Raw genomic sequence first — 20,765 nt, forward strand, 5'->3', positions numbered from 1 at the left:
CCCCCCCCCCCCCCCCCCGTCACGATTCCTCCTCACCCCGTACCCGAGTACTTCCCAGCCAGTGTCAAGATGGCGCCCTCTTCGCCTGGCCTCCGGTGATAAACTAGCTCTCCTCCCAGCACCAGCCGATGGGTGAGGCTCTGCAGGAAGTGAGCCACCATGATCACTGCGGGGTAGCGGGGAGACATGGAGTCGGTCCCAGGGACGGCATCCAGGCCTGCTCCCCCACCCCAGCCTGCCCAAGAAGTTTCTAATCCCTCAACTGTACAGACGATGAGAAGGCAGAGGCAACATCAGCAAGTGGGCAGCCAAGATGCAAAGCGCCCCGCCCCAGTTCCTCACCCGATTCCCCAATCAGGTCGGGATTCCCCAGGGTCAGAGTGGCTGTACAGTCATCTCCTCGGTACTCGCCATCAAACTGCCACGTCAGGAACTTGGCCTGCTGCGTCTGGGTAGGGAGAACAAGGAGTAAAGCCCCGCCCCCCCCGCCCGGACGATCACTCCTGCCCTGCTCCTCTCCCTGGAGCACCCCCTGACTGAGCAGGACACTCATGGGGAAAGAGGAAATGCTTCAGGATGGAGGCAGGAACCATGGGTCACCTGGAAGACAGCCTTGGCTCGGAGCCGCTCTGCCAAGAGGAGCAGGACCTGGGCGTTGAGGCTGCCACTGCTGTCCATATCCCCCACCACAGTGGGGAACACCTGTTGAAGAGCGCACACAGTAAGACTGAGCTGGGGGGGCACCACTCAGCTTCCATCCAACCAGCCAGGATTTCTTAACAGTACCCAGCGCCCCCTAGTGGAGCCGCAGAGACAAACTCCGGCTCATCACAAGCAGTTCCCCCACTCTCTCCCATTCAGAGGAAACAGAGAAGCAGGTGCCCTGTACATTCTTCCCCATAACGCACTCATTTCCTCCTCCTCTCGACCCGAGTCCCGGCTGGGCTTTGAGGGAGATGACCCAGGTGTGAGGAGTCCTCACCTCGGTGGGGCTAAGTTGCCAGTCCCCTGCATAGGCTGCATGGAGGTGATAGCCTGGCAAGCCCAGGGCACTCATATGCACCGTGTGAGCCACCTGAGGAAAGAGAAGTCATGGAGGAAAGCATTCCTGCCCATTTCAATCCCCGTTCCACCCTTCCTCTTCTCCCCATCTAGAAGGCCTAATAAGAATCCCAAATATCCCAGCATACACAGAGGGTCACCAAAACTAAAAGCAACAAGTCCCCCAGGCAAGGGAAGTAAAGAGAGCCCCACATCCTCCCTCATTTGTCCCACATAGCCTGGTTAAGGCTTGAGTACAAAGGCAAGGAGGAGAGGATCCAGGGATAGGAAGGCAGGAACCGTAAGGAGGGCCAGAGAAGTGGGAGCACCTGGAAATGGCTGCTCAGAACCTTGTTGACAACGAGCTTCACTCCCTCCATCTGTGCTGGGAACACATCTGAAGGGGGTGGAGGGGAGGGGAAGGGGAGGAATATAAGCACAGACAAGGAACCCCCTACCCCAAGAAGTAGTCTCCCCTTGCAATCCCACTGAAAGCACTCTGGAGGCACTGACCTCCTTTCAAGTCCTACCGCGAAATGTTCCACTCCCTTCGGGCACCTGATCCTCCCTGAGGCTGGATGCCCCAGCTGGGATCTCCCCTTTCCTGCTCCCATCACAGGACACCCAGCATTCAAGACCCTCCCCTCCTCTGCCCCTTCAACGTGAGACACCCAAATGCCAACTTCTCACCTTTGCATAGCCGGTGCAGCTCATCGAAGCTCCCAGGGTTGGGCAGAGGTTCCTCTCGACGGGGACTCCGGCGGGGCAAAGCCCCCATCGGTGCCAGGCCCAGTGTGTTCCCCATTTCAGTCCAGAGAACAGGGGAGGGGCCGGGTTAGCCTGAGAAAGGACGCTATTGCTCCCTCTCCCCACCACGGGTCCCACCCCCCATCATCCGACTCCCCCGTCCCAGAAACTTCCACATGGTCCGATGCTAGACCTGGAACAGGAAGAGTGGGGAGAGGGTACCGGTGGGGAGACTGAACCCCAGGCACACTCCCGTCCCATCTTTGATTCTTCAAACCCCACCTGTCACCCCGTCCCCTCCCCCATTCTCTAATCCTAGCTCTCATCACAGACCTCACCCAGCTTCCCAGTCTTTCTGCTCTTGATTCCTAGGCCCCAAGGCGAGGCTTGCAATGAAGCAATAGCCCTTACCGTCTCAGATTATCATGCTGCCCCTTTTCCCCCGGCACACCCCGGTCATCTTGATGGGGGCAGCCATCTTGAGTGATGGCAGTACTGCGGCTTCACGCTGCATTATCAGCGTGGTCATGAGCGCCATCTTGGAATCGGGCAAAAAAAGACATCAAAGACCCGACCCTCCCTTGATTGGGCCCCGCCCAATCGATTTAAAAAAAAAAAAAAGCTGCCTCCGTCTCCCAGGGGCCAATGGGAGAGGAGGAAGCAAAGGAGAGGCAGAGTCAGGTCCAAGAGAGCTCCAACCCAGGCACTGCAGAGGCGGGCGGGACTTGATTGGCAGCTCCTCAGACTTACTCAAGTAGATGGGCTTAGATCGCGCGGCCTCAACAAGGTCGGGAAAACGCCGTGAATGTACTAGACACCAGAGGGAGCATCTTGGAGCTTGGGCCAACTCCTTTCGCCGCACAGCCTGGAGGCTTCCGTTTTGTGAAGGGTGGCAGAGGGAATGATCGTGAATACTGCATTCGAACCCTGGTTCATATGGCTCCCAGGTGCCCCCTACTTCGAGCCCCTTAGGGACTCCTCACAGCCCCCCATAGTACGCCACAGAACCCAGTACACACCTCCAGATGAGTACCACTCGCAAGTACCGCTCTCCCTATGGAGACATGGAGGTCTACACCTCTCAAAGTTCACCTTGTAGTTCTCTTGGTGGAATGGGACTGGGTGAGAGTTTGGGATAGAGGAGCAGGGGTCGCAGCCTTAGTTCTAGCAGAATGATTCCCTGAAGCAACTGCCCCCTGTCGGCTAACCCTTCCCTCATTGCCCAGGTAGAGTTGGCAAATAAAATCAAGGAATACGGGCTCTGGCCCCCAAATGCACTCCACTCCAGAGCCAGGGACAGTCAATGGAGCACGCTTCAAGTACTAAGCACTCTACAGAGGAATAATTGTAGATGGAGTAAGATTTTTTAAGGCCCTGGTCACTTCCCTCACACCTCCATCTCCATCTCTCAAGAATGTTCTATGTACACTTTTGAGGGCAAAAGGGTAAAAGATACAAATGCTGCTGATATCTATTTAGCTGATTTCACCCAAATGCCTTGGGCTTGGGGAATGTACCTTTGTCCTCCCTCACAATTAGGGCTGGCACAGGGGCTGGGGCCTTGGTCAGAGGGATGCTCTGGCCCCTGCTGACTCATATTGGGTGACCATCACCTTAGAATGATAAGGTAATCCAGTGACCAGGGAACTTCAACCTTTATCCTTGGTAGAAGACTCTCATTCACCTCCTTTCTTGCCAGAGCCCACCATTTGGAAAGGGGAAGGCAGGGGCTACTTTCTGAATTTGTTTTATTGAGGGTAGGGTGTACTCATTTATCAGCACTCAGGAGGGTCATTCTGGGCTCTCATGTTTTCTCCCTCATCTCATTACACATTAACTGAAAACAGGACAGATTCCATCACACCTGCCCTCTGGCCCTAACCTTTATCCTCCTAATCCTCATTCCCCTGCCCCTGATTTCAAGTCCTTTCCCCTTTCTTCTGTTCCCCAGTACCCCTCTACCAAGCTGCAGTGAAGGGGATAGGGCTGGGGAGGCAAAATCTAGCCACAGTGGGACAAAGTTACCAAGGGCTGAGGGCTTATATGTCAGGGCTTTCTGGAAGAAAACTAGGAATCCTGCTTCCTGCAGCATTCAAATCCAAAGACTGCTTGCCCCAGACCCCAAAAGAATGAGAGTTGAATAAGCCTGAAGTATACCCCCTTGGCCTCCACTAAGACCTGCACCCCCTGCCTCCCACCTCATCACCATGATCCCCCACACGCGTGTCCTCTCCTCCCCCATTTCTCCCACTTGTTTACTCCAACGTGGCCCCTGCCCCAATGGCGCTCTTCCACAGTCCTTATCACCTGACAGGGGGGTGGGGAAGCAGAAATATATATAGCTCCCGTCTCCCCAGCCAGGCCAGACACAGACAGCAAGGGCAGAGACGTCGACCAGGTAGGGTAAGGGAGCGAGTGGTGTGGCCAGGATCCAGAGCGGACCAGGTTTTAATGGTGGGAAGCTAGGGAACCAGGGTGGAGTGGGCACCTAGGTAGGGGTCTCTGGGGGGGGGGCTGAAGCTCATTCCTCCCGCACCCCCAACTGTTTCCAGGCCACCATCCCCACTGTTACCACCATGAAGCTGCTTGCCTTGGCTGTGCTTCTCCTCGCCGTCTGTAGCCTTGAAGGTGAGTGTGATATGGAGAGGGGTCCCAGGAAGGAGAAGATGCCCTTAGGGGTCCTAGCTACCCGTCTGTCTGGGCTCCTATGCCAGAGTGCTCCAAAGGAAGATCACTCCCTCTCTAAAGCTCAGAAAGCTCATCCAGAGACCTGGAGCTGGGTAGCTGTTTGGGGAGGGGGCTGAGAGAGGGGGCTGGCTACTGACAGAGGTATGGCAGGAGGCCAGGACTCATTGTTGGGGACCCAGCTGACGAGGGGTGTGTGTGTGTGTGTGTGTGTGTGTGTGTGTGTGTGTGTGTGTGTGTGTGCGCGCGCGCGCGCGCAGGGGCTTTTGTTCGGAGACAGGCGGAGGAGCCGAATCTGCAGAGCCTGGTCGCTCAGTACTTCCAGACCATGACTGACTATGGCAAGGACCTGTTGGAGAAGGCCAAGGGCCCAGAGCTTCAGGCCCAGGCCAAGTAAGTCTCAGTGAAAGGGGCTCAGGGGGTGCACCCGGCTGGCTCAGTCAATGGAACATGCAACTCTTGATCTCCACGTTGTGAGTTCAGGCCCCACATTGGGTATAGAGATTGCTTAAAAATAAAATCTTTAAAAAAAAAGAAAAGAGAAGAGAAGAAATAAAGAAAGGGGTTCAGGAACCAGGGAGCTATAGAGAGAAAGAAGAGAAGATGGGAGGTTGCACAGAAGATGGAGCTCAAGGGTGAGAGTTAGAGAGGGTGAGGTTTAAGTTGGAGAGAATAATTCCTTTGCCACCTTGTAGATCTCAGGGACCTCTTGGACAGATAGGGCCAGCAGGAACTAGGCTTTGAATTTCTCTCTCCAGAATCTGTTCCTCTACTCAGTGGAGGGCTTGCCTCCTCTCCTGGGAGCATTGCCATGCCAGGATGGACCAGGCCCTAGAGTTTGGGGAGCTGGGTCTCACCTCCCACGAGCCACGAGGCCCCTGCCAGCGCCTACGGTCTCTCACACTGGCCTCTAATCCTTTGAATACACAGGGCTTACTTTGAGAAGACGCAGGAGCAGCTAACACCCCTGGTCAAGAAGGCCGGAACCGACCTGATCAACTTCTTGAGCAATTTCATGGACCTCAGAACACAGCCTGCCACCCAATGAGGCGTCCAGACCATTGTCTTCCCTCCCCTGCTGGCCCCTAGAACCCCCACTGGCCAGGTCTGGAGCCCTCTCCCAACATGCTCCTTGTTTTCTACAATAAATACTGAAGGAGTCAGGTGTGAGCCTGGTGCTTTGGGGGACTGGGAGAAGTAGGGGTATTGGTGAGGGGAGGACCGAGAGGCCTGCTCCTGCTAGGAGAGGGGTTTGGTGTGAGGAGTGGAGGGAGGGATGAAGAGACAGATGGTGGAAACAATGGGGAAGTGGTGTCTGTGATTCTTCTCCATGCCTGACGCATCTTCCCCCAGCCTGGGATCTGCTCTGCAGCAGAGGCTTAGGCTCTGCACTGCACAAGGAATGGTGAACCGCAGGGGAGTGTCACAAACTGAGGCCCTAGACTACCAGAGGTCACAGGAAAGGAGGGCATCCCCTCCCCCAGAACTTCCTCTTGATCCTTCTATGAAGAGGAGAAGGCTTCCCATAAATGAACCCAGAGGTGTCAGCCGGGACCCTGGCTTCCCTTCTGAGCCAGGGGAACACCATGCTTCCCCCCATCCTACAGAAAAGATAGATTCACTCTTCTTCCCCAAAAGTGCTCAAACCCTCCTTCCATTTAAAATCTCTCACCTAGACCCCCTGTCTGGGGAACACCCATTCCAAACCTCTCCCGCTATTATCTGGGTGCTAGTCACAGAACTGGCCGGGTGGTCAGATCTGGAACTCATAGACATGAGGCCACCTAGGCGCCAGACAGGTCTCCTGGATTAAATCAAAATGGAGTGGAAATCAGGCTGGGCCAATGTGGGAGACTCACAATACCAAAGTGGAGCTCAAGGAAGAGGAAGCATCTTCCAATAAAAGTTTGTTCCCACTTCACACTTAAAGCAGTTACCTCCCTGGCTCATTTCTCATAGCTCATCTGAAATCACTGCTTCCCAGACATCGGACATGGCTCCAATTCCTTCCATGTATCCATCAGTCTTCAGTCTGGCCTTCAAGGCCCTCACCACTCATGGCAAGTTTCTTCCCTAGTTTCTGTTTTTCTCTCACGTGGCAAGATGTGTGGGGACAAAGAGAGCTCAGTCTGTCACTTGCAAGATGCCCTTGGACAGGTTAATTAACTTCAAAGAGCTGGATCTTCCTCCCGGGGTCAGTGAGCAGATCCAAGGGTGCAAGAGAGCCGGGAACCATAGTGGACGGTGTAAGTCGCTGTGCAGTGCTGAGTCTTACCCAGGACGGGTGGTGCCAGGGGTCGGCCCGGGGACCCGAGACCCATTCTGCCGGGGCTGCTGGGTCGGAGGTAGGACCTGCGGCATCTGATGGGATGCAGGAAATGCTGCCTCCTGGCGGAGCGGCAACGGGAACAGCATGGACCTGACCACGGTGATTCCTTAGTCACCCACCCCGGCACTCGGAGGAGCTGACCTCCCATCTAGACCCCATTGCTCCCCTTTGCCTTACCCATCTCCAACCCTTACCTGGCCCTCTAAGGTCCCTCTTGCCCCAGAACCCACTGAAAACTCACTGTTCCCATAAACCCTTCCATCAGGGGCGTCACACGAGCCTTCATCGGGCCATCCGCTCTGCATGTTTGGCTTCTCAGCTGTGCTAATGCCCAGATGCGTGCGTGTTGGGAGCTGTCCCCACGCTGCTCCCTGAAGCTCACTCTGATCCGGGTTGGTGACTGTTTGGGGCTGCACAGCCAGGCTACTCCACAACCCAACCCTGGTTCAGTTGCCGGACACGGCAACTGAAAGCCAAGCTGGGTGCAGACGTCATTTCTTAGGTTCCGATGTTTCTGAACGTGCCCAGACTCCCGACACCTCCCTCCCTGTTCCAGCTCCATGCCAGCGGACCTGGGGCCGAGGGTCTCATCCCTGCCTCAGCCACGGTCAGCTTTCACCCCTCGAGCAAGCAACCTCGCCCCGACGTCTACCAGACTGTGAGCTCTGTGAGGTCGGGGGCTGGTTACTCAAAACGGCATCTTCGGTCCCCAGACTAGCGCCTAGTAGAGGCTGAATAAATATATGGTAAATGAAGAGAGTCCAGGTTGCAGCGGCTTTATTGGTGGTACTCTCTTTCCATTGTTGAGTGGGAGTGGGAGACGGGAAGGAGAAGGGTGGGGAAAGGCGGTGAAATTAGCATATAAACATTAATGATTAGCATCTGAGCAGAGGTCTTCGGTGGGGAGGAAGAACCACTGGTGTGCAGTAATGGGGGACATAGCATCATTAAAGAGGTGGCCAGCTGGCTTTAAAGGGAGGCAAAGGAGACGCCGACCTGAGGGCTAGGAGGAGAACCAGGAGGGGAAGGAGGTGGCCAAGGGCATCTGTTCTAAAGTTACTGGGGTGGTTTCTCATGCTTCAGGGTCTCATAAGTCTCCTGGTTCCGGGTGCTCAGGCCCTGGAGGTGGAGGTCAGAGGATGGTCAGGAGCTTGAGCCCATCGCAAGGCTCCCACCCACCCCCACAGACCCCATGTCTTCCAAAGATCACACAAAATCCCACCCTCTTCTGCTGACTTCCCAGGACTGGGGGGTGGGGAGGAAGGCAGGTTCACTCACCGTGTAAATGCCATCTGATTTCTGCGGAGGCAAAAGGGACAAGGCATTAGACACCCACGCCTCCTGCGGGGTCCCTCGGCCTCTTCTTCCCCACCCGGTGAGGTATGTGGCCAGGGCCAGCTGGCCGCTTGGGCTAGAGGGCACTGGGGGCTCCGGGGCATGGATGCCCGTTGGCCCGCGTGGCTGCAGATGCACACACACCGCGTACGTCTCTCACGCACTCAGTGTCACTGTCCACTCGCCCTTGTCGCCTGCCAAGTATCTTACTTGTGACTTGGCTCGGCGGCGGGGTGGGTAGGGGGAAGTGGGAGGGGACCTGGGAAGCTTGGCGTCTGCAGCCCTGACACCCGGGCGCAGAAGGGGCCATACCTCGAAGCTGGTTATAGCTGCCTTCCGCACCTGGATCTGGAGCGGGGGAAAGGTAATCAGTAAAGGCGACGTGAGCGGCCCAGCCCCATCCCCCGCAACTTTGCGGGAGACCCCTATTACTCCCTCTCCTCAAAGCCGAGCCCGGCCCTCCCAGGCCTCCCGCCAGCGCCTCCCCCAGCCTCACCTTAAGTCTGCAGTAGAGCAGAGTGAGGACGATACCATACAGAAACAGGATGGCGTCCAGGATATAGCAGAGCTGAGGCTCTCCCAGTGCGGCTGAGGGGACAGAGGGTGCCCGCAGGGTCAGGAGCATCAGGCAAGGTCCGGCGCTCAGAGGACAGGACCGGCAGGTGGGACAGGGCCTGGTGGGGAGCCTCCCAGGAGAGACACTTGCTCTTCCTCCCTGGAGGGAGCCGATTTTTCCCAGCTTTCCCCCTTCTGCCTCACCCTGGGGCAGGGCTGGGCCAGGAAGTGGGGGGCGCTCTGCTGCCTGCTCTGATGGAGCTTACAGGCACTGAGAGCCCAGGAGGGAGCCCCCTCAGGGCCCCCCGCGGCCCCCAGCCCTCTGGTTTTCGCCCTGTCAGTCCCTCAGGCACCACTGAGCTCTTCACAGCCCTCAAGGGACTTATTTGTGTTCACTGGGCGAAGACCAAAACCTCAGCCCAGAGGGGTAGGGTGAGGGCCATGCAGTGACAAATTTCACTGAAGAAACCACAGGAGTGTCTCTGCTAAGTCCTGTGACCTGTGGCTGAGGGCTGGACAGGAAGGATGTGAACCGAGGGAGGGAGGGAAGGCAATTACTCGGTTATTGGTCATCTCTGAGCCTCAGTCTCATCACTCTCCGGCCCGCTGTAGGGGGCTTGAAAAGGGGAGAACAGGTATCTGCTTTCCTAGGCCTTACAGATCGCGACAGCTCTGCGCACAGCCGGGCGAGCGTCTCTGCCCAGGCTCCGGGGGGATGACCACAAGCTGGATTCCGTCTCTGGGCACTCTGCCCTGTTACTCACTCACTCTGGGCCACAGAGAGAGGAAGTTTTGTGCAATTTAAAAAATCAAGTAAGGTCTGAGCACCAGCCTCTATCGGCCCTCGGTCGCTATCTGAAGGGCTCACGGGCACGTGCCATGACGCTCTTTTGCACAGTATTTCATAAATCGAAAAACTAACGGCTGGGGGGTTGGGGGGGGGGGCACGACATCATTATCGCCATTTTACCAAGGATGAAACGCAGGCTCGGAAAAGCTAAGTAACTCCTTTAGGGCCAGAGAGCTACGTGACAGAGCTGGTGCTCAAATCCAGGCTTTCTGCTTTCAGAGCTCGTGTCCTAACCTGCCTCGGTGCGCCCGCTCTGTCCTCATCTGGTGACACCCGGCACCAACGGGATCCTTCCCTCCACCTCACAGCTGGGCTGCTGGACTCCCCGGCCGGTCTCTTTCAATTTCCCACTTCCCTGAAGTTTCACGACCCCCCTCCTCCCCGGCCCCCAGCTGTAACCCTCGTCAAAACACACACACACAGCCAGCCCAGAGCCAGCAAGACGCTGACGGTTCAGAAATTGAGTGACTGGAGCCGTGGGCTGCTGAGACTGTCCCGTGTCTGCCTCCATTTCTTGGCTGGTGCTCAGGCCTCTAGAACCGGGCATTGTGTGCTGCCCAACCCACCCCCCCACCCCCCGATAGCAGCTGTTGGCAGAGTGGCCCAGGCAGGTGATGACCCAGAGAGGCAGAAAACAGGTCTACTTTGACCATCCTTGCCTCACTCCCAAGCCGAAGGACAGGCTCCCGCCTTCCTAGAGGGGCTTTATGAACATTATTATCCAGCTAGAGATCAGCTCCCAGTGGACTAGCCCAAAGGCACCACACAGGAAACGCTGATCACGGGAAAAGGAGCTTCTCCCCAGCTTTTCATGTCATACAACCATTCCTTCCCCTGCCAAACTGAAGCCTTCCCCATGATCAATCCTGAAAAAGTAAGGAGACATGAAAGGAGGGAACTAGGACTCTTGTGCCCTGATGGGGACCAGAAGGGACCAGCCTCAAGGTCTCAGTGCCCACCCGAACCCTGCGCTCACCTGTCGTCCTTTCCCGATCTGCCCCTGCCACGGCCCTCAGACGAATGCCCTCGATTCCCACCCTGGGGCCCAGCTCCCGAGCCCTCACCAGACCCTCTCACCTGCTTGTTCAACCAAAAGGAGCAAGAGCAAGACCACTGCTGAAATCATCTTGGGCAGGGGCTGAAGGGCCATGAGCCGGGGATCGGACGCTCTGCCGCCACTGCGCAGCTGTGCTCGGCGGCTCCCTGACCACAGAGTTCCCCCCTTCCTGCCCCGCCTTCCCCCAGCTTTGGCCCCTTCCCCTTCCTGCACCAGAGCCCGGGCGGCTCCCGGAAGGCCAACTAAGGGAGTCAGATCTGGGTTCTCATGCCTCAGTCCTTCGGTGACCAAGCCCCAGGCACTGAGGGACGGGGGCGCGGACGGGCGACGCCTGTGCTGGACAAAGGCTAAATCGGCCATCACCCCGTGTTCAGATACATCTGGAATAAACTGTCCCTTCAGGGTCCCTGAGACCCCACCGCAGCCCTTTCCCTTCCACGTGGAGTTTTACCCCCGTCTTGATTGGAGAGGTTTACCAATTTGTGTAGGCAGCCAAGTTTGGGCAGGGTGAACCGAGGGGAAAAGAGGAAATGGGGAATGGAGAAGTGGACGGGCCAAGAGTCAGAGAAGGGGGTGGAGATGAACAGGAAAAACTGGCGATAACTGAGTTTCACAGAGAACTGGAGGGTTAATTCACATTCTTAACTTTTCCAACAAAGTCAAAGATGGTAAGATACCGAGAAAGACATATCAGAGGTTTGGGCAGAGCAGCCGGAAGGCGGCTAATTTATTATAATTTCTCCTTTTCTAGTACATGCACAGAAAGCCTGACGGCTGAGTGTTCACGGGTGTGCGCGCGTGCACACACACACACACACACACACACACAGTCCCTGTCCAGGGACGGCCAGGCTCCGAGGAGGAAGCAGACAGGCAGGGGGATCAAATGCTTTCCCCAGCTCATCGATCCACTTCTCCAAACACAATATCTTGGGTACCTAAGAGATCAGCGGGAGGAGAAAAAAAGCGGTGTTATCAAAAATCCAGAACTCACAACTGTGCCCAGCGGACTGAGGAGCTGAGTCCATGCCCAGTCTCTGCTGAACAGGAAGCGTTCGGTTTCTGCCCCAGTTAGAGCCCCACACTCCCTCGTCTACGGCGTCTCGTACCTATGATAGCAACAACATCCGCCAGCATGTGTCCCTTCGACATCTTGTCCAAACCAGCCTGGAGAGACGGAGACAGCAACAGTGGTGGCAAGATTAGTGGAGTGGGACGAGGAGGAAGGAAAGTTCATCAATATCTCACCCAAGGTGACTAATGACTGATTGATTCAGTGGAGTGAGAATCCCTGGGGCTCGGTTCTTACCAGGTGGGCAAAACCAGGAGCCTTGATCTTGCATCGGTAAGGGCGGCTGCTGCCGTCGGACACGAGGTACACCCCGAACTCTCCCTGTCCGAGGAAGAAGGTTAGCTGCCTCCGTGAACAGGAAGAACACTCTTCTCTGCCAGTGAAGCCTCTCTACTCACCCACGTGTCCCCTCTCTCGCTGATGCCCAAGCCTCTATTTGCGCACCTGTCTCCAGCCCCCCAGGCCCTGGGCTGCCTTTTCCTTTCCCGACTCTCCTCACCTTAGGAGCCTCAATGGCAGTGTATGTGGCCCCCGGAGGGACTTGGTAGCCCTCCGTGTACAACTTGAAGTGATGGATCAATGACTCCATGGAAGTCTGGAAAGAGGAGAAAGGGAGCAGCAGTGAGCCAGATCCAAATGTCTCCCAGGCCTTCCCGCAGCACAGGAAATAACCTGCCCCCTGGGGGAGACTAAAACCCACACTGTGAGCAAAAGAGGAGTCTACGGGAGGTTAAGACTCCCACAATGAATTCTTTCAAAGAGCCACTCATCCCTGGCTGCCGGCCCCTCCCCCCCTCCCCTCTCGCCAGAGCCAACCTTCATCTCTGCTCGCTTAGGGGGAGACACTTTGGCATCATCAACCTTGATCTCCCCGGGAGGCATCTTGTTCAGACACTGCGCGATGATTCGAAGGGACTGGCGCATCTCCTCCACCCGACACAGGTATCTGAAGGGGATGAGGCAGGTTCAGAGCATCAGATGTGAGGATGCCCTTGGCCAGCCCAGAGGGCTGGCTGACTTGTTATCGCCCTCTTTTCTCCCAGTGCGGCATCTTTGCCTGCCTTGGCCGCCCCGGTAAAAGCTCTAGTCTTCTGGTTCTGGTGCTGGCCCCTGCCTCAAGTCCTCTCCTCATCTTCTCAGCCCATGGCCTGTAGTAGTCCCCTCTTCAGTTACCCTCTTAGACACTTCTGTAGTAGTCCCCTCTTCAATTACCCTCTTAGACACTTCCTGGACTATAGAACGGGGCAGGGTCAAATTGGCTCGAAAAGAAAACAGAAGCCAATCTTACTCAGGGTCAGTAAACAGGAATGGAATGTGAAGCTTAGAATCCAGTGGAAAGAGCATCGGATCAGGAGGATTCTAGTCTCAAGCACCACTAACAGGATAATCCCAGGCCAATCTCTAACTTTTACGCCTCAGCTTTCTCAGCTATAAGAATGCAGCCTAAACTAGTTCCACCTAAGAGACGTGAGGGTAAAAGAAATGGCTCTGAACAACAACCGAGTTTAACAGACACAAGAGCTCCAGGAGCTGTCGGAAAATACGGGAATAAAGAAAATAGCCAAGAGAAAAGTCAGACAGGGAAAAACAGCTGGAAAATGAGCTGAGACATCTGGGCCTTACCTATCGTAGCAGTCCCCTCGAGAGCCAATAGGAACATCGAAGTCCACCTGGTCGTAAACATCATAGGGCTGCGTCTTCCGCAGGTCCCACTGGATACCTGAGCCCCGGAGCATCACGCCACTGGGGAGCGGGACGGGAACAAGGGTCCCTTTCCATGAACCAGGAAAGGAGGCGCACTCTCTTCCTTGGTCTCCCTGCCCCCCAACACACACACACTCTGGGCGCGGGATCTAATCTCAGAGCACGGCACGGACGGCACCACACCTTCCTGAAGCCAAGGTATTAGGCTGGAATCCCCCCACCCGAGCGCAGAAATCACATTTCTCTCACCTAAACCCATAGTTAAGCGCGTCTTCGGCTGTCACAACACCAATGTCAACTGTCCGATTTCGCCAGATCCTATTGTTGGTCAGCATCTATTGATCAAGAAAACTGGATGTGAACGCTCTTTATAACTCCCTTCAGATGCCTCTGTGGTTCTTTACGAGGGACTAAAATCCCACGAGCCTTTCTCGAGGGGAAAAGAGGGATTTTCCCCACTGGCTGCTATCTTACCTCTTCCAACTCATCAACCCGAAGAGAGAAGTTCTTAGAAAACTCATAAATATCATCCAGAAGCCCAAGGGGCAGGTCCTAGGAGCCAAATGGAGAATGACAGTGAGCCAGGCTCAGCCTCCCTGCCCCACGGCTTCAGGGTCAGCGGTTCCATCGGCCAGCGCTGCCCTCTAGTGGCCATGGAGGATACAGGCGTGGGCTGGAAGTTTGGGGAAGGCAGGGGAGCGGGCTCACCTGGTGCACACCTCCTGGCCGGACATAAGCAGCATGCATCCGAGCCCCGGACACGCGCTCATAGAATTCAAACATCTTGATAAGACACACTGGGAATTAGTGACAAAGTCCTGGGCCCCAAGTCCAGCAACATGCTGGTCCACTCCCCTGCCCCCTGCTTTCCGATACCCGACCAACCCCTCACGACACAGAGTTCCTTAAGAATAGAATCCAAAGGGACGCCTGGATGGCTCAGTCGTTAAGCGTCTGCCTTCGGCTCAGGTCATGATCCCAGGGTCCTGGGATGGAGCCCCACATCGGGCTCCTTGCCCCGCGGGAAGCCTGCTTCTCCCTCTCCCACTCCCCCGGCTTATGTTCCCTCTCTTGCTGTGTCTCTCTCTGTCAAATGAATAAGTAAAATTAAAAAAAAAAAAAAAAAAAAGGACTAGAACCCAAGTTCGGGATGCCTGGGGGCTCAGTGGGTGAAGCGACTGCCTTCGGCTCAGGTCATGATCCCGGGGTCCTGGGATCGAGCCTACATCGGGCTCCCTGCTCAGCAGGGAGCCTGCTTCTCCCTTTCCCTCTCCTTCTGCCTGCCGCTCCCCCTGCTTGTGAACTCTCTCTCCTCTGACAAGTAAATAAAATCTTTAAAAAAGAAAAAAGAACATAACCCAAATTAATTAGACCTTCTTCCTTTAAATGTTCTATGTTCTCTCTCCTTTTAATCTCGTCTCTTCTTCAAGAACCTTCTCTACTTCTTGTACCCCCTTGCCTATCCTATCCTCCTTCTCTTACCTTCTCCCTCTCTTCAAACATCCAGAAGAAAGGGGTCATGGCCCCAATGTCCAGGGCATGTGTAGTCACAGCCATAATGTGGTTCAAAAGCCGCGTGATTTCTCCAAACAGCACTGTAGACAGGTGAAGACAAGAAGAGAAGGATAAGGGGGCGCCTGGGTGGCTCAGATGGTTAAGCGTCTGCCTCCGGCTCAGGTCATGATCCCAGGGTCCTGGGATCAAGCCCCGCATCGGGCTCCCTGCTCGGCGGGAAGCCTGCTTCTCCCTCTCCCACTCCCCCTGCTTGTGTTCCCTCTCTCGCTGTGTCTCTCTCTGTCAAATAAATAAAATCTTTAAAAAAAAAAAGAAGAGGACATAGAAGCCAAGGATCGACGCTGACACAGCAGTTGTGGGCGGAGCCTGGGGTCTGCATACTAAGCTTGGGTGCGATGCTCCTAAGCTGGGCAGCAGTCGGGGAGGGCCACGGGAAGGTGATGGGGCTTACCTCGGATCCACTGAGCCCGGGGCGGAGGCTGGATATTGAGTAACTTCTCCACAGCCAGTGAGTAGGCCTGTTCGTTGCACATCATGGACACATAGTCTAGCCGGTCAAAGTACGGAAGGGCCTGGGAAAAGGGAAGAGCGTGGGTCACAGCTAACGGGCCAGGAGCCCTCAGCCAGCCGCCAAGAGCACTGCTCTCCACGGGCATCAGAGTTAGTGCTGCACAAAGCCTTCCAGTCCCCGGAGCCGAGCAAGGCAGCAGCCAATACCAGTGGTACGTGCTGGGAAACGGTTAAAAATCAGATCTCTGAAGGGCTGGGAGGGAACCCTATGTGTTGTGTGGGCCAACTTCCACGGTGAAACTCCACTTCGCAGGGCCAGCTGTAAGCCACGGAATGGAAGCCGGTGCTGGGTAGAGGAGCTCAGCACTGTGTGGTACTTCTGCCAAGCAGATACAGTAACATAACTTCAGAGCACCGCAAAGCAAAATAAGAAAGGGATGAGCTTTGAGGACTTCTTACCTTTTGATATAATTTATTAAACTGCGAGCTACCACAATCTAACTTTTAATAATGGCTCTGTTTAACACCTGGCTCACAAAATTCCCGAAAACTTAACCATCTGTTCCTGCGGGCTGGTAGAAGCTACTCCAACGTACCTCTGGTCACACTCCTCCGGCCCACAACAGTCTCAAACAAGAGTGCCTCTCTGAGGCACTGGAGGAGAAAGGTAACCAGTCTTAGGACTAACTGGGTGGGAGTGAGGGATTTAAGGAAGACAGAGCCCTGAGACGGACTGGATTGGCTTCTGATCGGGGAGAAATGGTTCTTTCCCTAGAATGCCAAGAAAGCCAGTCAAGCCGTCTGCCGAACCCGCTTCAGCTTCCAGGAAGGAGGCGGGACTGGGAGGCCCGTCTTTGGGACAGCCAGTTCTTGTCCTGATGTCACTGTGACGTGGGTTAATGCTGCAGGGTTTAGCTCCATACTCTCTGGGACCAGGCACCATCCATGCCTGCACTCTCTGGGGGGATCACGTCCTAGTCAGCTGGTTGTATCCTACTCCCGTCACCCTCTGTGAGCAAGACCTTTCTTCATGACGGTAAGAAAAAACTCCAGATGCCTGTCCCAGCTCCAATTCCTTCCAATCTGATCCTCACCACTTGGGTCACAGAGCTCTCCTAAAAACGGCACACAGCCACAAACTCCCTCCCGGTCACTCTGACTCACTGAGTGTTTCGAAAACAAACTTAAGACAGCTGGAAGATACAAGAATCGGCTGTTAATCCTAGGAAGCTTACGTCTCTCTCCTCTCTTCCCCTGTCCCCAGGGACATCGGCTTTGACGTCCTAGTAGGATATAAGAACAGGGAAACTGAGGCACTAGAGAAAGGGTAAAGGGGCCAGCCAAAAGTCATCTGGAGAAAAGCTGGGAGTGTAGCTCTGGCTCCCAAGCATTTCTGCTGGATAAACCAAATCTAGATGGATTCCAGTCACGCATCCCCTGGAACATCCCTCCATCTCCCCAAGACTGTCCTCATGTCCTCAACACCCTCCTCCCTGGGGCTTTAGAGGGCAGCAAACTGGCAAAGTTCCAGGCCACGGCATCCCCAGGTCCCGTCAGCAGGCCCCTGTTCACCCCCACACCTGCAGATAGGTCTTGTATTCAATGAGCTTCTCAGTGCCTCGGTGCAGCAGGCCGATGTGGGGGTCACACTTCCGCACCATCTCCCCACTCAATTCCATCACTAGTCGCAGGACACCGTGAGCTGCTGGGTGCTGGGGCCCAAAGTTCAGGGTCAGGTTTGTCACCATTGTGTCCTTTGGAGGGTCCACATCTGAGAAGTGGGAAAGAGTTCAGAGCCAAATGGTAATTCCCTAGAGAACCCCCAAGAGACAGCAAGGAGTTAGCCTCTCCCTATAGATCTTCCATGTCACCATTCCACACCCTGTTAAATTCCCTAATCGCCAACATAACCAGGAAGAAGACCATTACATGGGAAAAAGGGGAGGAAGATCTAAATTTTTTGACAAGAGGAACCACACACGAACCTTACTCTTTCCATGTCGCCCAGATACCTTTTTAAAGATGGTAATACTGGGGGCACCTGGGTGGCTCAGTCGGTTAAGCGTCTGACTTGATTTCGGCTCAGGTCTTGATCTCAGGGTCCTGGGATCAAGCCCTGCATTGGGCCTGTGGTCAGCACAGAGTCTGCTTGAGGATTCTCTCTCCCCCTCTCCCTCTGCCCCTTCCCCGGCACATACCTGTGCACAGATGCACATGTGCTCTCTCTCAAATAAATAAATAAATATTTTTTAAAAACCCATAGATATTACTAATATCATTCATATAGTCCTTATCATGTGCCAAGCACTACCCTAAGCACTGATTTTAATTAATTTAATTTCCCTAACAACCACATGATTAGTGGGTACTATTATTATCCTTATTTTATTGGTGAAACTGAAGCCAGAGAAGATAAATGACTTCTCAGAGAGCTAGCAACTGGCAGTCAGGACCGATCTCAACCTGTTCAGCTCCACAGTCCATTCTTTTATTTTTTTTTTTAAAGATTTTATTTATTTATTTGACAGAGAGAGAGAATGAGAGAGGGAACACAAGCAGGGGGAGTGGGAGAGGGAGAAGCAGGCTTCCCACCGAGCAGGGAGCCCGATGTGGGGCTCGATCCCAGGACCCTGGGATCATGACCTGAGCCGAAGGCAGACGCTTAACGACTGAGCCACCCAGGCGCCCCTCACAGTCCACATTCTTAACCACTATGATACACTGCCCTCCAAATCTATCTGATGAATGCCCAGCCAATCAGGAAATGTATACTTAATTCTTACCACTACCGAACGGCAGTGTTTACCCTCAAAAAGCATAGAGTTTAATTTGGGAAATAAGTACATGTGAGGAACGAGTAAGAGAGGCCAAATTCACAAGTTACCAAGTAAATGGCTTAGCCGTTAAGTATTTAAAGGAAGAAAAGAACACTGTGAAGACTTCATGAAGGCAGGATATGAGCTGGTTCTTAAATACAGGGAATGACTCAAACAGGTAGACAGAAGAGCATCCCGGGCTATGGAATCAACAAAGGTGAAATCTTGGAAACAAGGAAGTATCTGTGGAACTCTCTATCTACCAAGAGGCAGAAGATGAGTGTTGGCCGCCAGTAGGGGGTAGTGGTTCAATTATCAGTATCATTAATAACAACACTTACAGAGAACTTACCATGTCCCAGGCACTACACTAACTGATTCATGTTATGATCCCATTTAATCCTTACAGTGATGCTATGAAATAGGCACTTTATTCACTGGTAAATGGGAGAGCAGAGAATTGAAACCAGAGCTTAACTTTTCAACCAAAATTCTGCACCATGGGCTTTGGAGTCACATAGACCCGAGTGCAAATCCATGTAGGAGTCCTTGATCAAGTTTTTCATCTCCCTGCACCATGATTTCTTCAAAGTGATATAATACTAGTATCGCCTTCATGGAGTTGTTGCAAGGACTAAGTGAAATAATGCACACCAAACACCTGACACATGGTAAACACTTGGCTACTCTTACTGTTAATATTTTTGAAAAGTAACTGGAAGTGCTTCTGAAGGTTTCTGAGCGAGAGAATGAATGCCATGGTAAAATGATGTTTGGGGAAGATGAAGGTGATTACATTGTCCTGCATAGCTGGAGGGGGACCAGATCAGTGGGCAGGAACCCAGTGAAGAGACCCCTGACTAATTAAGGTCTAGTACAAAATAGATCTGAACAAGAAAGGAAAAGATGATCTGATATGTAACATTATAAAAGAATCTGCATGGTTTCGTGACTTCTTGGATTTAGACAGGGAGGGCAAGAGAGAAAAAAGAGCCAAAGATGACTAAAATGTTTCATTCCTGAGAAATTAGGAGAATGTGGGTATCACTGATCAAAATCAAAAAGTCACAAGGAAGAGCTACTTCTGATGGGGGCAAAATGCTTCATAGTCTGGAAGATGTCATTTGAGTACCAGTGGGAAAAACCTTTTCTACCGAAGGAAGATGGAAATATATTGAACCTCCGGAAAAAGCTGAAGCTAAAAATATAAATCTGGTAGGGATCTCCAAGGGCTGACTAGGACCTACTTTTTCTCCTGGGATGCTCTTCCTTTCCTTCTCTACTTGATAAATACCTGCCCTATTATCAGTGTTCCTGTGTTTGTTGAAGCGCTGGTGAAAGAAGCAAAAAGGGCGAGGGCGCAAACTTGCCTTGACAGAGCTCAAGAGCACTCAGAAATCAGCTTGGGACAGGGATGGGTGTGAGTCGGGACAGCGGCTCTGGGAACTCACCATTCCAAGGTGGAGGCTTCCAGTGGGCTGTTTCTTTGGTGGGGTACATGACAGCTCCCCCAAACTGCTCTGCCCATTCCGCATCTGGCTGCCATTGCCGAGCACCTCTAGGGAGTTAAAGACAGATCCTAGACACAGGGCCTCAACAGCGCTTGGTTCCTCTGTTCTCATGCACTCCCAGGTGGGCCCAGGGAAGGGCCCTCGGATTCTCCAACACCAAGCCACTGGCACACAGTGTAGCTTTAGCAGAACAAGCTGGAACTCCAGACGTTCCATTCCTACTAACAACTTAATCTTGCAATCACTGCACCCATCACCCCTGTGCATGCAAGACTGGGGATCCCAGCTCCTTCAACTTCTCATCACGTTCGTATTTCCACCTTGGGGAATATGAATGCAAGCAAGGTGTGTATTCAAGGTCAACCGAAGACTAAGAGGTGTGCGGTGCCCGTGCAGGGGCGGGGGAGAGGGGCATGCTGGCTCCTTGGCTCGGCCCGGGTGAGGCCTGAATGATGTCCTGGGGACCAACGGGGGCGGGGGGAGGGCGCTGGGGGAGTTGTCTGGGTTTGTGTTCCTCCTTTAACCCCATCAGGAGTGCTTCCCTCTTCTCGTCTAAGCAGCCTTTTCACCAGCCGCACGCCACCCACGATGAGGTTCGGGAGAAGCAGCAGGGCACAAGGGGAAGGTGACACTATCACTAACGTTCAAGGGCAGGGTCCCCCGACAGCTGATTTCACCCCTCTTTCCTCCCTCGTCCGGAGCGGGCGCCACTGCATCCTGGAGCCCGGGAGAGCAGGCCTGGGCGGGGGGTCACAGGCCTGGGTCATTCTTTCCTAGGGGGTCACGGGGCCCGCGGAGGCGCCAGACCCGAGAGCCGCTGGCGTCGGGGGCTACGCGTCGAGGGCCGCCCGGAGTCTCACCTGCTGGGCTGAACCGGCAGCCGGCCCCCGGGCCGCAGCGCCCGGGCCGCGACGCCCCGGAGGCTGCGCAGAGCCCTCAGCGCCGCCATCTTGCCCCGCCGCGGACTGCGCGAAGGAGAACGGGCGGAAGTGCCTCCTGCGCGCCTCCTCGCGGCTTCACGCCTGTTGGCACCACGGG

At 54.4% G+C, this 20,765-nt stretch overlaps 4 protein-coding genes across 7 annotated transcripts in view; 1 reads left to right on the forward strand and 3 right to left on the reverse strand.

Moving 5' to 3' along the window:
- The window catches only part of TOMM40L (translocase of outer mitochondrial membrane 40 like), a 3,354-nt gene extending 1,015 nt beyond the window's left edge, over positions 1-2,339 (reverse strand). The window contains 7 exon segments of the mRNA XM_081825267.1: positions 4-166; positions 343-448; positions 601-702; positions 983-1,075; positions 1,371-1,438; positions 1,732-1,881; positions 2,200-2,339. Coding sequence (XP_081681393.1) covers positions 4-166; positions 343-448; positions 601-702; positions 983-1,075; positions 1,371-1,438; positions 1,732-1,846 — 647 coding nt within the window. The 5' untranslated portion in view covers positions 1,847-1,881; positions 2,200-2,339.
- A 1,760-nt stretch (positions 2,340-4,099) lies between these two features.
- APOA2 (apolipoprotein A2) lies at positions 4,100-5,636 on the forward strand. 2 transcript variants are annotated; one of them, XM_006744406.2, is made up of 4 exons: positions 4,100-4,186; positions 4,341-4,416; positions 4,734-4,866; positions 5,404-5,636. In XM_006744406.2, exons 2-4 carry the CDS (start codon positions 4,365-4,367, stop codon positions 5,519-5,521), a joined length of 303 nt encoding a protein of 100 aa, XP_006744469.1. In that variant the 5' UTR covers positions 4,100-4,186; positions 4,341-4,364; the 3' UTR covers positions 5,522-5,636. The 2 variants fall into 2 exon arrangements, with proteins under 2 accessions (XP_006744469.1, XP_030896121.1); XM_031040261.2 differs by having other exon boundaries at positions 4,162-4,242.
- A 1,926-nt stretch (positions 5,637-7,562) lies between these two features.
- On the reverse strand, positions 7,563-10,804 carry FCER1G (Fc epsilon receptor Ig). 2 transcript variants are annotated; one of them, XM_006744407.3, is made up of 5 exons: positions 10,620-10,804; positions 8,634-8,725; positions 8,450-8,485; positions 8,081-8,101; positions 7,563-7,921 (listed from the first exon to the last, which is right to left on the reverse strand). In XM_006744407.3, exons 1-5 carry the CDS (start codon positions 10,690-10,692, stop codon positions 7,859-7,861), a joined length of 285 nt encoding a protein of 94 aa, XP_006744470.1. In that variant the 5' UTR covers positions 10,693-10,804; the 3' UTR covers positions 7,563-7,858. The 2 variants fall into 2 exon arrangements, with proteins under 2 accessions (XP_006744470.1, XP_081681397.1); XM_081825271.1 differs by having other exon boundaries at positions 8,634-8,852; positions 10,620-10,767.
- Positions 10,805-11,296: 492 nt separating this feature from the next.
- Positions 11,297-20,744, reverse strand: NDUFS2 (NADH:ubiquinone oxidoreductase core subunit S2). 2 transcript variants are annotated; one of them, XM_081825270.1, is made up of 15 exons: positions 20,588-20,744; positions 19,668-19,774; positions 16,981-17,171; positions 16,636-16,683; positions 15,342-15,462; positions 14,858-14,970; positions 14,084-14,158; positions 13,850-13,927; positions 13,625-13,710; positions 13,295-13,414; positions 12,488-12,617; positions 12,171-12,266; positions 11,909-11,992; positions 11,709-11,766; positions 11,297-11,537 (listed from the first exon to the last, which is right to left on the reverse strand). In XM_081825270.1, exons 1-15 carry the CDS (start codon positions 20,674-20,676, stop codon positions 11,500-11,502), a joined length of 1,434 nt encoding a protein of 477 aa, XP_081681396.1. In that variant the 5' UTR covers positions 20,677-20,744; the 3' UTR covers positions 11,297-11,499. The 2 variants fall into 2 exon arrangements, with proteins under 2 accessions (XP_081681396.1, XP_081681395.1); XM_081825269.1 differs by lacking the exon at positions 16,636-16,683.
- Positions 20,745-20,765: the final 21 nt, after the last annotated feature.

Source organism: Leptonychotes weddellii, chromosome 6, assembly GCF_054177405.1.
Source record: "Leptonychotes weddellii isolate Sample4059 chromosome 6, ASM5417740v2, whole genome shotgun sequence".
NCBI classification, from domain to species: Eukaryota; Metazoa; Chordata; class Mammalia; order Carnivora; family Phocidae; genus Leptonychotes; species Leptonychotes weddellii.

Bases quoted from the DNA above. Each gene is read 5' to 3' on its own strand.
- FCER1G (XM_006744407.3), bottom strand. From the start codon at position 10,692: ATGGCCCTTCAGCCCCTGCCCAAGATGATTTCAGCAGTGGTCTTGCTC. The intron at 8,726-10,619 runs GTGAGAGGGTCT...CTGTCCCCTCAG, and splicing joins CCTTTTGGTTGAACAAGCAG to CCGCACTGGGAGAGCCTCAG. The intron at 8,102-8,449 runs GTATGGCCCCTT...TTGCCTCCGCAG, and splicing joins CAGCTATAACCAGCTTCGAG to AAATCAGATGGCATTTACAC.
- NDUFS2 (XM_081825270.1), bottom strand. From the start codon at position 20,676: ATGGCGGCGCTGAGGGCTCTGCGCAGCCTCCGGGGCGTCGCGGCCCGG. The intron at 15,463-16,635 runs GTAAGCTTCCTA...CCCTTTTCCCAG, and splicing joins GGGGAAGAGAGGAGAGAGAC to GCCCTTCCGTACTTTGACCG. The intron at 14,971-15,341 runs GTAAGCCCCATC...ACCTGTCTACAG, and splicing joins CCGGGCTCAGTGGATCCGAG to TGCTGTTTGGAGAAATCACG.
- APOA2 (XM_031040261.2), top strand. The intron at 4,417-4,733 runs GTGAGTGTGATA...GCGCGCGCGCAG, and splicing joins CGCCGTCTGTAGCCTTGAAG to GGGCTTTTGTTCGGAGACAG. The intron at 4,867-5,403 runs GTAAGTCTCAGT...TTGAATACACAG, and splicing joins GAGCTTCAGGCCCAGGCCAA to GGCTTACTTTGAGAAGACGC.